This window comes from Molossus molossus, unplaced genomic scaffold (genome assembly GCF_014108415.1).
Source record: "Molossus molossus isolate mMolMol1 unplaced genomic scaffold, mMolMol1.p scaffold_m16_p_3, whole genome shotgun sequence".
Lineage (NCBI taxonomy): Eukaryota > Metazoa > Chordata > Mammalia > Chiroptera > Molossidae > Molossus > Molossus molossus.
In genome coordinates, this window is record NW_023425366.1 from 2,266,436 (window position 1) to 2,280,684 (window position 14,249).

At 53.4% G+C, this 14,249-nt stretch overlaps 1 protein-coding gene across 1 annotated transcript; it reads right to left on the bottom strand.

The window, feature by feature from the left end:
* Positions 1–256: 256 nt before the first annotated feature.
* Positions 257–9,726, bottom strand: GZMK (granzyme K). Its single transcript, XM_036279634.1, has 5 exons — positions 9,599–9,726; positions 9,167–9,314; positions 3,072–3,222; positions 2,083–2,352; positions 257–644 (listed from the first exon to the last, which is right to left on the bottom strand). Exons 1-5 carry the CDS (start codon positions 9,651–9,653, stop codon positions 486–488), a joined length of 783 nt encoding a protein of 260 aa, XP_036135527.1. The 5' UTR covers positions 9,654–9,726; the 3' UTR covers positions 257–485.
* Positions 9,727–14,249: the final 4,523 nt, after the last annotated feature.

A 14,249-nucleotide genomic window follows, 5' to 3' on the forward strand; every position in this document is an offset into this window, starting at 1 on the left:
GATCGAGTAAGTAATGAGTACTATCCTAAATACTTGCATGAACTTTGATAATTCTCTCTTTGCTTGCATCGGGGTATTGGGGTTTACTGTTTCTTATTCTGGAAGCACAGCGGGGGTGACCCAGCAGGAAGCAGTGTGACCCTGCTTGAAGGTGGCGCCACCGCGGTTGGTTCAGGCACCTGTTGCCCTTTCGGGGCGTGTGGGTGAGGGGGTCTCATTTGCTGTCCGCATTTCCGTAAAAGACAGACAGAGAGTCTTCTAAGTTTTATTCAGAATGGAGTCAGCATAGTGGACATACATCCGCGAGACTTACGACCGAGAACTTGATTCCATGACAAAATCAGTCGTGAGGGGCCGGAGGGCACCCTGACTGTGCCCACTTGAACTACCTCCAAGGACATCTGAACAGAGCTGGCCTGTAGAACATATTACGCAGAAAACAAAAACCCCCCAAAGCAAGCAGAACCAAGAGCATCAGTTGAGCCTTATTTTGCAGGTGGGGGAAGCTTGCTTTTGATCCAAGCCTGGACTTCCTGGGTTAAGAGGGTGTAGATTCCAGGCTTCTTGGCAACACCACATTTACGGCCTCCAGAGACCAGGCCATAGAAGGCACCTTTGCAGACCAGGGGGCCGCCTGAATCACCCTGGAAAGAGGGAAGGGGACAGACACTCGGTAAGAAGCTCTCGGACTTTCCCCACCACCAAGTGTCGATGCCTCAGTGGGTGATTATCTGGGTCCTGAGGACAGCCCCTGACTCAGTGTAGGGTGTGATGTCTCTGTCCCTCTCCAGGACCACGGTTCTGTCTGTCTGTCCATGTCCCTATCTGCTGGGACTATGTGTATATGAACTTTGGTGACCAGTGGCTAGTGAACTCGACTCATCAAGGAATGGGCAGACACAAAGTTTGAAGTCACTCACTGACATGAAAGGAATTTCTTAAACTGTGGTTTTCACTCTGGTGTCGTGGGTCTGAAATCCGGCGGTGCTCTGGTTGGCGGTGAAAATGTGGGCGAGGGCTCCCGTGTGCCACAGGACTTTTTAAAACATGCGGGACTTGACTATTCAGCCGGGAGCACTGACCTTTCTCCTTGTCAGTGGTTCTCAGCCTTCCTGATGCCGACCCTGTAATACATTCCTCATGTGTGTGTGGCGCATCTGCATGTGGGCGGACCGTCTGGAGACGGACAGAGGGGCGGGGTCTCGGTTCCTGTGACCATCGGAAATATGTGTTTTCTGATGGTCTTAGGCGACCCCTGTGAAAAGGTCGTTCGACCCCCAAAGGGGTTGCAACCCACAGGTTGAGAACCGCTGCTTTAGATCATCAAAAAAATGACAACACCCAACACAATAGCCATCCAGTGTGAATGAAAATTATACTTGTATAATCAAAATTATACTTGTATTTTTTGTCAGATTGGCAAAAATGTATTTCTGGTATGCTGCAGAGTTTTAGTACTTAAGGTATGTGTGTTATGTGTGCATGAGAAGAAATAGGTTGAAAACTGCTGGGTTAAGTGGATGACGGTCTCAGGGCGTTGCCCACACACACGGGCTTGAAAATCATCATACCCTCCGCCCCGTGGTCACACCTCTAGTGTGGCGTGGAGACTGTGCTACCTACTGGTCACCTGTAACCATGAACACCTATTTTTTCTTTTTTTTTACTACCTCAGGAAACAAGATTTTGAGAAGTATGACCGTGTTCCTTTTGGTTAGTCAACTTGATTTAAGAAATACATACTATAGACCTCTTTATTAATTCATTTAAAAGGTGGCTTTTTTTTTTTTTAAGAAGTTATCTTCAAATCACCACCAGAGTGTAGGTAGACCTCAGAGTAGGTGGGCTATCGGGGGCGAACACCCCTCTGAGGAAGCCCATAAGGGCCATCAGGTCTGGTCTGTTAGCCTGATGAACAAACACTTAGTGAGCACACGTTGTGTGTGGGGGTGTCTTTCTGATTCGTTCGCACTGGAAGATGAGAGAAGAGGGAGCACTGTGCAGGACGGGGTGCTCGTGCGCCCGCGAAGCTTGGCCTGTGCACCGGCGCTGGGCTGCGCTGCCGGGACACCAGGCTCTTACCTGGCAGGAGTCCTTCTGACCCTTGGCATCTCCTGCACAGACCAGGCCTTTGGTTATGACAGGGCGGTGGTTGTAATAACTTGGGCTGTTGCACAGTTTCCGGCTTATGACAGTCACAGTGACTTCTCGCAGGGTGTCAGAGATGCCTAAACGTTTTGGGTCGGTGGCGCCCCAGCCCGTCACCTGGCATTTTGTTCCGGCTCGAATGTCATTTCTGGCGCTTGGTTGGAGCAGCTGGACGTGCTTGTTGAGTTTTGCAGCCACGCGAAGCTGACAGATGGAAAAGAGAATAGATGACCGTCCATCCCCAGTACTGTTCCGCTATCCGCCTGAGCGGTCTATGGGTGGTCCCCGTTCCGGGGCGCCCCTCTTCTCGGATCTACGCTGGTGGCAGCCTGCAGCTGCTTTGGGAGCACCGCTCCAGTCCCGCGCGCTCAGGGAGGCTTGGGAGGGGGGCTTCCGCGGAGCGGGAATCTTGCCCAGTCTCAAGTGAACTGGACTTTGCTCTGGGCTGGATGGTTCTCTGCGGAATAGCAGCCACGGGTCGTGACTTGGAGGGCCGGGCTGCTTCTGCTGGATAGGACCCTTGAGTATGGTCTAGACCAGGTTTGGCCTGCACGAGGCATGGTCTAGACGCCACTGTAACTCTGCCCCCGAAGTCACTTGGTTGGCTCTGTTGCACAAACAATTTGTATTTTTCATTCGCTAATGGTAAAGGCATTTGGGAAGGAAGCTTTCAGGGGGGACCCCGGGCCTGGTGGGCTGCCCCCTCCCACATGTATGTGCACCAGAGTCGCTTTTTCCGTCCCAGACGCCCTTGTACGTTTATGATGGATTCCGTTGCTCCCAAGCAGTCCGTGGGGACATGGGCTCACAGAGCACACAGTCCCCTCGGACAGGAAGAGAGCTGACGCAGGCTAGGGAGGTCGATCACCCGGGTCGTGTTGGGAAGAACGTGGGACAAACTGAAGGGAGACGATGCCACGTACCTTAACCAGCATAACGTCATGCGAGTCGGGGTCTGATGCGTATCTTGAGTGCGGGATGAACTTGATAATCTCAAATGTTTGCTTGGAGGCCTCGTCCTTTGAGAGAGAGTGTGCTCCTAAAACCACTTTGGAAGACTGGCTTTTGGCAAAGCTGAAAGGAAAGCAACAGACTGATTCCCAAATCCCCCCGTGGGGAGCAGAAACGGTGGGGGTCATACACATCCAGGGACAAGGACTGTCCCCAAGGTCACCTGGTAGATTAGGGGTGTGACAGGACTTGGTGGACCCAAGCAGGAGGTGGCCTGCCCCAGCCCCCCACTCCAGTTCCCCAGCACCACAGAAGCCTGCAGAACTGGTCCCCACTGCGGGGAAAGAAGGGGGATCCCGACCGACTAATATCAGGTTCACAACAAAGTTGTTCATTTATGTAAAATCAAAAAACATCTATTTCTCGAGTGTGTGGGTTGAAGTTGACATCTACCACTGTTAAGTGTTTTTTATTAGTTGAGGCAAAGTATACATGACAATCCACGATTTTAACCGCTTGAATGTACAGCGTGTGGCATTTGCTGTGTAGTGTCTCGGTCACCACCGCCGCTCCAGGGGTTTGCATCTCCCAGTGGGGGGCGCTCAAGGTGCAGGCTCGGCCCCACGCTCCCTGGCCTGCTCCACTGGGGTGTCCTCTCCGCAGGAAGGCCCGTTACGGGGCTGTCAGATGTGCCCCCGTGTCCTGCCCCCTCGGAAAGGAAAAGTGTCCCAAGGTGAAAGATCACGCTCATTTGAAGTGAGGATCCTTTAGGGTTAGTAGCCACTGAGCCTCCGTGGAGGTCGGAGGACGCACACTGGCGAGTCCGATGAGAAGCACCAGGTTTCTGCTGTTGTCTGTTCTGTTTTGTACCCCTGCTCAGAGAGTTCTAGCCCCAGTGCCGCTGTGGATCTGATTTACGGGATGTTGAAAGAAATGACCCTCACACGTAGCTTGGAAAATAGCAACAATGGCCCTGGCGGGTTTGGCTCAGCGGTTAGAGCGCTGGCCCGCGGACCAGAGAGTCCCGGGTTCGGTAACCGTAAAGGGCACATATCTCGACTGTAGTTTGTCCCCAGCCCTGGTTGGGGTCCTGTGGGTGGTGACCACTCGATGTGTCTCTCTGACATCAGTGTTTCTCTCTCTCTCTTCCTCCTTCTCTCCCTCCAGCTCTATCTGAAGATAAATGCAAAAAATGTCCTCAGGTGAGGATTAAATAAATAAATAAAAATGTTTAAAAGAAAATAGCAACAATGTTTCGGAGAACATGACAGTGCCTCGCAGCCTGGGCTCGGCACACACCCCCGTTCCCATGTGCGACTTGCAGAAGCCTCTTCGAGCCCTTCTCTGGAACAGGAGAGGTTATACAAAGAATTATATTTCATTGTCACTCGAAAAAGGGACCAAGGCGGACTACAAGCAAAAGCCACAGCCAGACGTGCGGATTAGTGAAGATGCACGCAGACGAGAAGAAGGACCGCAGCACAGAAAAGGGAAGGGAAGCCCCCCCGGCGGGGCGCACTGGACCCGACCCGGTGGGCGCGCCGGCGGGGGCGGCCAGCCGGACAGGGCACCGCTTTTTGGTTTCGACCAAAAGATCTTCTTTTGGGAATTCCAGCTCTATTTGTTGAAAAGTTTGCCTGTTGCAAAATCATCATGGGGCTGAAATTTCTCAAAGGATGTGGATCGGATGTCCTCGGATGGACTCAAACTCCAGTTGCACACAGTCCCGAAGCCCAGAGCTGCGGAGGGAGAGGCTAAGGGACACCCGAGCGCCGAGTTCTAAGGGAAGGAGCTCCGCAGGGACGGCCGCCAGGCTGTGCCAGGTGCTTCTCGCCGGGCAGGTGCCGAGCGCTCCGGCCCTGGGCCTTTTACCAAGTTCCCGACTGCTCAGGCCCTGAGCTGGTCTGGTCACTGTCGTCTCCACTGGGACGCGCTCACACTGAAAGCGACCCGAGCAGACTGTCTCTGAGCTCCATCTCTGGCTCCAGTTCAAGGGCAACCCGCACTCAGGGTCTGTGTGTCTGCTCACACGACGCCTGCAGTCCCCTCGGCTCTGGGGTCCCACCTCGTCACCGGAACCCAGGTCTGAACTCACACCGAGGAGTAGTAGCGCGGGGTCGCTCATGGCACAGCTGCACCACACAGGGTTGCCCGTGGCTGGTCTGGACCCTGCTCAGGGCCACCTGGAGGTGTCTGTGTGAGATGCAGTCTAGCCCCCGCCTCCCCAGAGCAGAACTGGTCGCAGGGCCCAGCCGGAGGTGTCTGCGTGAGATGCAGTCTAGCCCCCGCCTCCCCAGAGCAGAACTGGTCGCAGGGCCCAGCCGGAGGTGTCTGTGTGAGAGGCAGTCTAGCCCCGGCCTCCCCAGAGCAGAACTGGTCGCAGGGCCCAGCCGGAGGTGTCTGTGTGAGAGGCAGTCTAGCCCCGGCCTCCCCAGAGCAGAACTGGTCGCAGGGCCCAGCCGGAGGTGTCTGTGTGAGATGCAGTCTAGCCCCGGCCTCCCCAGAGCAGAACTGGTCGCAGGGCCGAGCCGGGGCTGCTTCCCGTCCTCTTGCCATCGGCTGAGGGTCCGCTGACACCGTCTGTGCTGAGCCCGCAGTAACCCCGCTCGGAGGTCAAGCCACGGGCTGTGTCCCTTCCTCGTGAAAGGGTCCTCTGGCCCCCCGTGACACACATCTAAGTGGGGGAGGCGGGACCCAGACCCAGTTCTGGGACTCGGTCCAGGGACACATCCGGAAGCCTGTGCCCAGCCCTCTGCCGCCTGTCTCGCTGCCAGTCTGCTGGGGCTGCTGGGGCTCCTGCCTGGGCCTGCCCCTCCGGGTCTGCGGGAGGGCAGGTCCCTATTCCTCGTCTCCTTTGTGGACCGGAGGAGGAATGACAACTTCCAGAGAGGGGCCCTCACAGTCCTACCCCCCCCCCCCCGATTCCATCATCAGATTCGTTTCCCGGGATCTTTGTGGCAGGTGCAGGTGAGAACAGAACATGAGACCATGTCAACCGAGCTACTTACTGGGGTGAGCCAGGGTCTGTGCTGAGCGTCTGTCCTTTGCCCTCACAGCAGCCCTGGGAGGGAGGGAGGGAGTCGGACTGTCCCCCGGCAGACGAGGACGTTGAAGCTCAGGGCAATGAACAAGCCTGAGAAAGTGCCCGAGACTAAGAGCCCAGTGGGATGCAGGTCAGGCGCCTGGAGTTGGGCCTGGGTTCCTGGCGGCGTGCGGGGGGCCTGAGCAGGGACAGGATGGCGAGGTCACCGGGAGGGGCGGGGTCCGGGCTGGTCACTGCGGGTGAGGAGGTGCTCGGTGCGGGAAGGCGGTGGGGGAGCCGGGAGGGTGGTGGACAAGAGGCAGAGTTTTCTTCTGATAAGGTAAAAAGCAGAAAATAAGATGCTATAGGAAAACTTTTTAAAAAAAATCCTCACTGGAGGATATTTTTCCATTTATCTTAAGATTGGGAGGGAGGGAGGGAAGGAGAGAGAAAGAGAGAGAAACGCCGACAGGAGACAGACATATCGAGTGGCTGCCTCCCGCACGACCCAACCAGGACTGGGGACGAACCACAACCGAGGTCCGTGCCCTTGACCGGAATCGAACCCGGTCCATGGGCTGATGCTCTAACCCCGGAGCCAAACTGGCCAGGGTAAGAAATCTCTTTTTTTTTAAAAAAAAAATCAGTTTTCTTTTATAATTAGCATGGCAACTAATAAAGGAGCCACGAGACTAAGTGGTCACTTCTTGGCCTTTGGCTGAGATCAGGTGAACAGGCCACCATGGGGGTAGAGTGAGCAGAGCACGCAGGTCCGCCTCCTGCACCGTTTGAGAGGAGGCCAGGGGTCAGCAAGCTTTCCCCCCGGACACTCGGGGTGCACTTGTGGGAAGCCACCACTGAGCTGTTTTGTAAATGTTTGGGATTGCACAAAGCTCAATATTTTTCCAAGCACCAGCCCACCTAGTGTTTCACACCCAAGTGTCCGACCGAGGACCTCTGACCCGCACCGTCTGGAGCCCTTCACACTCCAGCCATTTAAAAGGATATTTAGCAATTTTGTAAACTCCCAAACCTCTTTTCCCTAATGTGGCAAGTCAGCATCTACCCCTACTGAGTCCAGTTCACTTGACAACATTTAAAACCCAACCTAATAATACATTCGCCTTCGGGGAGCACTTTGTGGCTTGTGAAGGGCTTCACATGCTGTGTGTGTAGCTTAGAAAAAAATTATTTTACATCCTCCAATTTATTCCTTTCTTCTCCTGGACATTTATAGGGAGGGAAGCTCCGTGTCTGTGTGGACCAGAGTGTATTTGAGGGTGCGCATATTCTGAGCCGAAGGGACAGTTACTGCTAGTCACCTTCTGCCTACTGGTCCCCAGGGGACAAGGGTCCTGAATGGCAGAAGTGATGGGGACACGGGGTGATTGCTAGGACCGCAAGAGCCTCATTTAGATGGAGCAGCCACATTGCACTGGGAGTTAGTAGCTGGCTCTGGAGAAACAGAACAGTTCTCACTGTGTCCAGGCATCAAGATTTCTAATTTGTGTTCGAACAATCTCATCAGTGGGACAATCAGACAAAACCCCCAGAACACATGGATTCACGTGTTCCTTTCGATGTAGCTGACGCCTAGAGAGCAAAGCGACGTCACCCAGGGACCCTTCAGTGAGCGCCGATCTCGCCAGGGGAGGAGGCCTCTCTCTTCCTAGCTTTTTTTTTATCCTCACCGGAGGATATTTTTTGCATTTATCTTCAGATAGAGCAGGAGGGAGAGAGGGAGAAAGAGAGAGAAACATTGATGTGAGAGAGACACATCGACTGGTTGCCACCCGCACAACCCCAACCGGGGCCAGGGACAAACTGCAACCAAGGTACATGCCCTTAGTGGGAACCGAACCTGGGACTCCCCAGTCCACAGGCCGATACTCTAACCGCTGAGCCAAACTGGCCAGGGCTCTTCCTAGCTTATTTAGGCAGGAAACGTAAGGAAGAAAACATACAAACAAAGAAAACACCACCAAAGGTGCTTTCCTCTGCTTCTCCGTTGGCGGTGGTTGCGGAAGCCCTAGAGGGCTTTGGACTGTGCTGGCCGGAACGGGGGGTCATAGTCTGGAGCGGAGTTTGAGAGGTGAGAGTCTGTCCTCAGGAAGGCTTCGATTCCAAGTGCCCAGTAAAGAACTGTCTCCCCCTCCCCGTGTGTAGCCCTCTGCAGCCTTCTTTCTCCTGGGAAGGATGGTGCCCCTCACAGCTCTGAGTTCCAGACTGTGGGCCTCACCTCGGGGTGGGGGTGGGGGGGCATGGGAATGAGTGTCTGGGATCTAATAATCCACCAGCAAAGGAGGCTCTTCTCACTACTACTATTAACTGCCATATCATCATCATCATCGTTATTATTATTATTTAAATTTAACTTTAAAAAAAATGTCTTTACTGACTTTTCAGAGAGAGAGGATGGAGAGGGGGAGAGAGAGCAACATTGATGTGAGAGAGAAGCATCAATCTGCTGCCTCTGGCGAGCTCCCCACCAGGGACTGAGCCATAACCAGGTGTGCGTCCTGACCGGGAATCGAACCGGTGACCTCCTGGTGCATGGGATGATGCTTAGTCCACCGAGCCACTCTGGCCGGGCATAACTGCCACTTATTTGTACTTAATATGTGCTAAGCGTACTCATAAATTTATATAGATACTATTTGATCCTCAAAGCCCCACAAAGCAGGTGCTTCTGTGGTGACTCCCCGTTTGCAAAGCGGGTAGTGGAAACTTGCAAACAAACTTGGGTGTCTGGTTCACTCAGGGTGTCGGACCTGGTCAGGTCAGGACACTGCTGATCCCACTATTCCTGTGGCTGCGTTCCCTGGTATCACACGCAAGCCTGGAGGTGTCTAACGGCTGGTGGCGAAGGTCGACCAGCTCTCCCGGGAAAGGAAACCCCAGGGCGGAAAACGTGGGTGTGTGTGAGGGGGGCAGACTCCCTGGGTCAGTGCCCCGGAAGCCGGCGGCAGATAAGACGTCCCCGGAGAGGCGCGCTCTGTCCCCGCAGACCTGAGGGGAGCCGTGGAGCCACGGGCGGGGACTCACCGGTGGTGGCAGTGGGCCGCGGTCAGCACCCACTGAGGGTGGATCAGGACCCCTCCGCAGATGTGACTGCCGCGGTACTGGAGCGAAGCCATGAAGGGCCTGGAGTGAGGTGGCACCTCTTTCCCTCCAACAATCTCCACGCCGAAACCTGCAGAACCAAACCCGAAAGACGGACACAGAAGATCTAAGCAGATAACTTCATGGATTCTTCTCACGGGTACGCCATCGCTTCCAAAGATTCCCCCCGTCACCTGGCAGTTACAACTGTATTTATGGACAATCGTCTGTCATTGTATACGAACCGTTGTAATAACACGTTACAGTTTAGAAGCACAGAGGCGGTTACAAAAATCATCGTCACTTACAATGTAACAATGCAATCACCAGAAAGTCATTTAATGCTCACGTGTGGTAGGCACAGGACATACTTACAGGTCGGAGTCAGATGAGCCCCAGCTATAAGGAAAAGCAGAGAAAACGTAGCCATTGCAATGGCCCCGAGGTCAGAAGCCAGATGAAACCCTCCAGCAGTGCTGGTGAGGGAAGAGTCTGCAGATGAAGTCCTGGTCTTGAGAGTTTTAACTTGCTCACCACAAATGTTCTAGGGGGAAGAGTTTTCACACCTAAGTTGGAGGGTGTATCAGTTTGGGGCGTTTTAGATCTATGCATTTAGCACTTTTTGGGGAGTTACATGTGCAATAAAGAATTCATTTCTGGACTGAACCACTTTCAATATCTCTGTGAGTACTCATGTTATAAATGGTGAAAGGATTAAAATATCCAAGCCATGAGAACTTAATAAAGTTGCGGACAGAGTTTTTTGCCCAAAGCAATACCTACTAGTTTTCCCAGCAGAAAATGCTGCCCATCATAGTTTCTCTCACGTTCTCATCTGGACATAGATTTATTATGTAGAGAGACATGGAGCCTTGTACAAGTCATGGTTGTGTTACAATAAGGCTTCGCTAAAGCTTAAACATCTGCCAGAGAAACCCATATGCTTCGTAGCAAACTTATTCCTAGTCCTGCCATCTTCTCTAAATTTGACCAAATGTGGTTAAATTTTGGTTACATTTTTGGAAGATTTCTTAATTACTAAAGGGGGACATTGGCAAAATAAAAAAAATTTTTTTGTATCCTCACCTGAGGACATTTTTCCATTTTTTGTTCAGATAGAGTGGGAGGGAGAGAGAGAGAGAAAGAGAGAAACATCAACGTGAAAGGGACACATCGAGTGGCTGCCACCTGCATGACCAACCAGGGCCGGAGACAAACTGCAACCAAGGTACATGCCCTTAGCGGGAACTGAACCCAGGTCTCTCCAGACCACAGGCCAATGCTCCAACTGCTGAGCCAAACTGGCCAGGGCAGCAAAATATTTTTAATTCTGAGTATCTCTTTTATTCATTTTTAATGGAAAATGACCAGGTGTTTTTCCAGGGCCTTGATAATATCTTTTAAAACTCAAGGGCTGTGTTCCGTTCTCTCGTCCTCCCCAGGAACAGGTGGCCACGCACTGCCAGGCTCCCTCCAGTACTTTCTCCCTGCAACAAAGCACCTCGGACCTCCGATCCTCTGCGACCGGTTTTCCCTTGGTGCTGGGCAGCGGTGCCAATGTTGTGAGTACAGACAGACAAATCAGGTGCCCAAACCTTCTTACTTTTCAGAAACACTGACCAAATCACCTCGAATGAACAAGTCTTACTTTCTTTCTCCTAACATATCAGCATCGTATCTTCTGTTATTTTTTTGTGAAGGGGAATTGAAATCCAGGGCCATTGTACCTGCCAGATTGCAAGAGATTCCTGCTCGACTATTGTTCTCTGGCATGACAGTAGGGGTGAGCAGTATTATAGTTGTAAATTATACATTATAATTTAATAATATAAGTGCCGTAAGTATTTCCAAAATTCTTCTTACACACTCATGTATATGTTTTCATGTTTGACATCTGTGAGGAATAACTATTGCATTTATGTTACATGTGAAGAAATAGGCTCAGGGAGGCTACGCAATTTGCCGAATGCTGCACAGCATCCAGCCTGGCCCGAATCCTTTGCCTGACCTGAAATAACTTGTGTGCTAATAAACACACTACCAGAGCACTGGATTGGAAAAATATGCTGTTTCACATGGCAACAGTCAAGGGCTCCTGCATATTCACTGAGCAGAATGAACAAAACTTCCTGTCACAGAGACCTGTGGGTGCGACTAGGAGGAACTGATGAAGAAAAGCCACAAACTTAATAAACCAAACTTGTTAGTCACAGCCAAATGTCCCTGTGAATGTTCGAGTCACCTCTGCCACTGTTGGTGCACCATTGCTCCCAGCAGGGACGGGGACAGGAGGCTGCAGTTCCTTCGTATCCCGGTGACGCCCGGCGACCGAGGAACACCACCCGTGTCGCCTGCGGTGACCTGAACTCCGAGGAAGAGATGGATGGGGGTGGGGGCGTGCAGGCATGGTCAAAACCTCTTTCAGCTGCTTAATTTTGAGTAGTAAGGACTGACACCACGTGGCTCTCTTCAAACTGCTAAGCATCTTCCACGGTAGTTCCAGGGAGGTGGCTGTCATTAGTCTCGCTTTGTGGGAAGGCTGGAGACCACTGAGCTGGCAGGCGGCCGTCGGGTTTTAAGCCCTCGCTGCTGGCTCCAGGCTCCCGTTGCTGCCCCCCCCCCCCCCGCCTCGCTTCGAGCGGTCCCTGGGCTTAGACGCTCCCAGAGGCCAGCGGGCTGTGCCCAGGGAAAGGATTTAGCGGTACCCCTGCAATCCGACGGGGTGGGGGTTAGTTCACTCGGAAGGACAGTCTCCTAGCTCTTCCTCGTGGCTGACCTGGAAAATTCTGAGAATCACGTTGGTTTAGAGCACCGAGTTCTTTGGTTTGGGCTTGAGGCGGATGTACGGGTTAAGAGCATCATTTGTTATCGTACCGAGGATCCTGGGTAGAGAGCAGTGAGCTGAGTAATGTGATGAGCTGGGCAGTCTCCATTTCTGTTGCGTCTGCCGCAGAGAGAGCAGAGAGAGCCGTGTTGGCTGTGGGTGGCTTCGCAGCAGGCTACCGGGCTGGGCTGAGCAAGCGAGGGGCAGGGGCTGGGGCTGGGGCTGGGCTGGGGCAGGGGCAGGGGCAGGGGCTGGGCTGGGGCAGGGGCAGGGGCAGGGGCTGGGCTGGGGCAGGGGCTGGGGCTGGGGCAGGGGCAGGGGCTGGGCTGGGGCAGGGGCTGGGGCTGGGGCTGGGCTGGGGCTGGGGCTGGGGCAGGGGCGCGGCTGGCTTCATGTGCCTGCGACCTGCGGCCCTTTGCTGGGTTGTGGTCAGCTGGCCTTACTCGCTGCTCTTAGAGACGTTGTCCTGGGTTGTATTTCCCTCCACCCCTCCTCTCTCTCCACCCTCCCATGTTTCAGGAGATCCTTAGAGAACAGCTGTCTGGAAGCTCCAAAGGCCATGTGTGGTTCTCTCCCTGGGCTGCCTCTCTCTCCCAGCCCAGACACCTGCTTCACCCTGTCGATAGCCACACCCTCCAGAGCCCTGTCACTCAAATGTGGCCCTCAGACCTGGGCCAGTCTGCGACCCGCTCATTACCTGTCTGGGGCACAACGAGGTCTGAGACTGAGACTCAGAGTTTAGACGCTGTTGCGGCTCTCTGCTGATTTATTTTATTTACTAAAATGTAATTTAATGTCTGTTCAATCTAATACAATAGGGCATGAGGTTTGCATGCCTGTTTTTAACTTTTCTATTCATTTGTGTTGTAGTGTCTAAAAGTGTCAGACCACAGTGGACTGAAACTAGAATCAGACAAGTTAATAAACAAACAAAACCCCCAAACACACCCAGGTTTCCCCACAGGCAGTCTGAGCGCAGCTCTGTGGGTGTGACTGCAAAGCAGGTCCCTTCTAAGCCCTTCCCGCTCTTCCCTCTCAGCCTCCTTTGCAAAGTTTCCCAAGGCCCAGGTTTCCAAGACTCAGAGCTGCCCCAGCCTCTCCAGCCCCGAGTGCTTGAGATCAGGATTTGGCGGAATTCCTCTGGGTCCCTCCTTTACGGCCACTACCTTCTGGGCCTGGATTTCTGTCCAGTAATGATTTAGTGCATTTGATAAGCAAATCTGCTGACAGTTATGGTGAAACTATGGCGGCTTTGAAAAGTGGACTGGGAGGGCTACTGGGGTGCTGTGTGATGACATGATGTTTGAAGGGACCAAGAGAATATAAATCCTACTCCAGATTACAGCCATCCCTCCCACGAGCTTTCTTAAAATGGGTGAGCTTGAGCGCAGAGGCGCAGGAAAGCAAAGTGGCCCTTGCTTTGGACCTGGGCGTGGCCTTGACCTCAGTGCAGGAAGCGGGGTGAGCGGGGGCGTGGTCTCTGGCACACTCGCTTCTCCTTGGCTACTTAAGTTTCAGTACTTCAGGGAACTGCTCTGTGGACTCCCCTTGGTGAAATGATGGTGGTGATGATGGAATGCAGGAAAGTCTGACAAAACCTTCCATCTTAACTTTTAATCAGAACATATTTCGCATATTAATCATACTCCTTGATTACATCGGACTATGTTTCCTACCCACCGCTCCTGAGTTAAGTGCCCCAGGAGTCCTGACTCCTGCCAGGCGAACTGTGGTGACTGCAGTGGGTGGGAGGTGTGGAGGGTGAGCACGGGATCTCGGCGTAGGGGATCACGCAGGAAAACACCTCGAGAAGTGGCCACTGGGGTTTCCCGGTGCTTCCGCACCTGGCTGCCTGCTCGGACAACCGCCTCATCTCAGCCTTTTCTCTCCAGCTGCCCTCTTGTGACATGTCTCCTTCTTCCCTTCTTCAGGGTGGCTCCCATGCTCCTCCACTGAGCGGCAGCGTTCCGGGCAGTGGGGAGTTCCACACGGGGTGGTCCCTGTGATGTCACCGGGCCCAAGGCAGATGACTCACACTGTCTGCTGTACTGGTCCTGAAAGATTTACGCATGTGAAATCCTTCCAGCAGGGACGACCGCCAAAGGGAGCTTTGCAGCCTGACCGCCTTCCCAAGCAACAGGCTTGGGGGAGACACTGGCCCTAAACCCAGGAACTGAGGACTTGGAGGAGCCTAGCGGGGTT

Bases quoted from the DNA above. Each gene is read 5' to 3' on its own strand.
- GZMK (XM_036279634.1), bottom strand. From the start codon at position 9,653: ATGGCTACGTTTTCTCTGCTTTTCCTTATAGCTGGGGCTCATCTGACT. The intron at 9,315-9,598 runs GTAAGTATGTCC...TTGGTTCTGCAG, and splicing joins GGCTCATCTGACTCCGACCT to GTTTCGGCGTGGAGATTGTT. The intron at 645-2,082 runs GTAAGAGCCTGG...CCCTCTTTCCAG, and splicing joins GTCAGAAGGACTCCTGCCAG to GGTGATTCAGGCGGCCCCCT.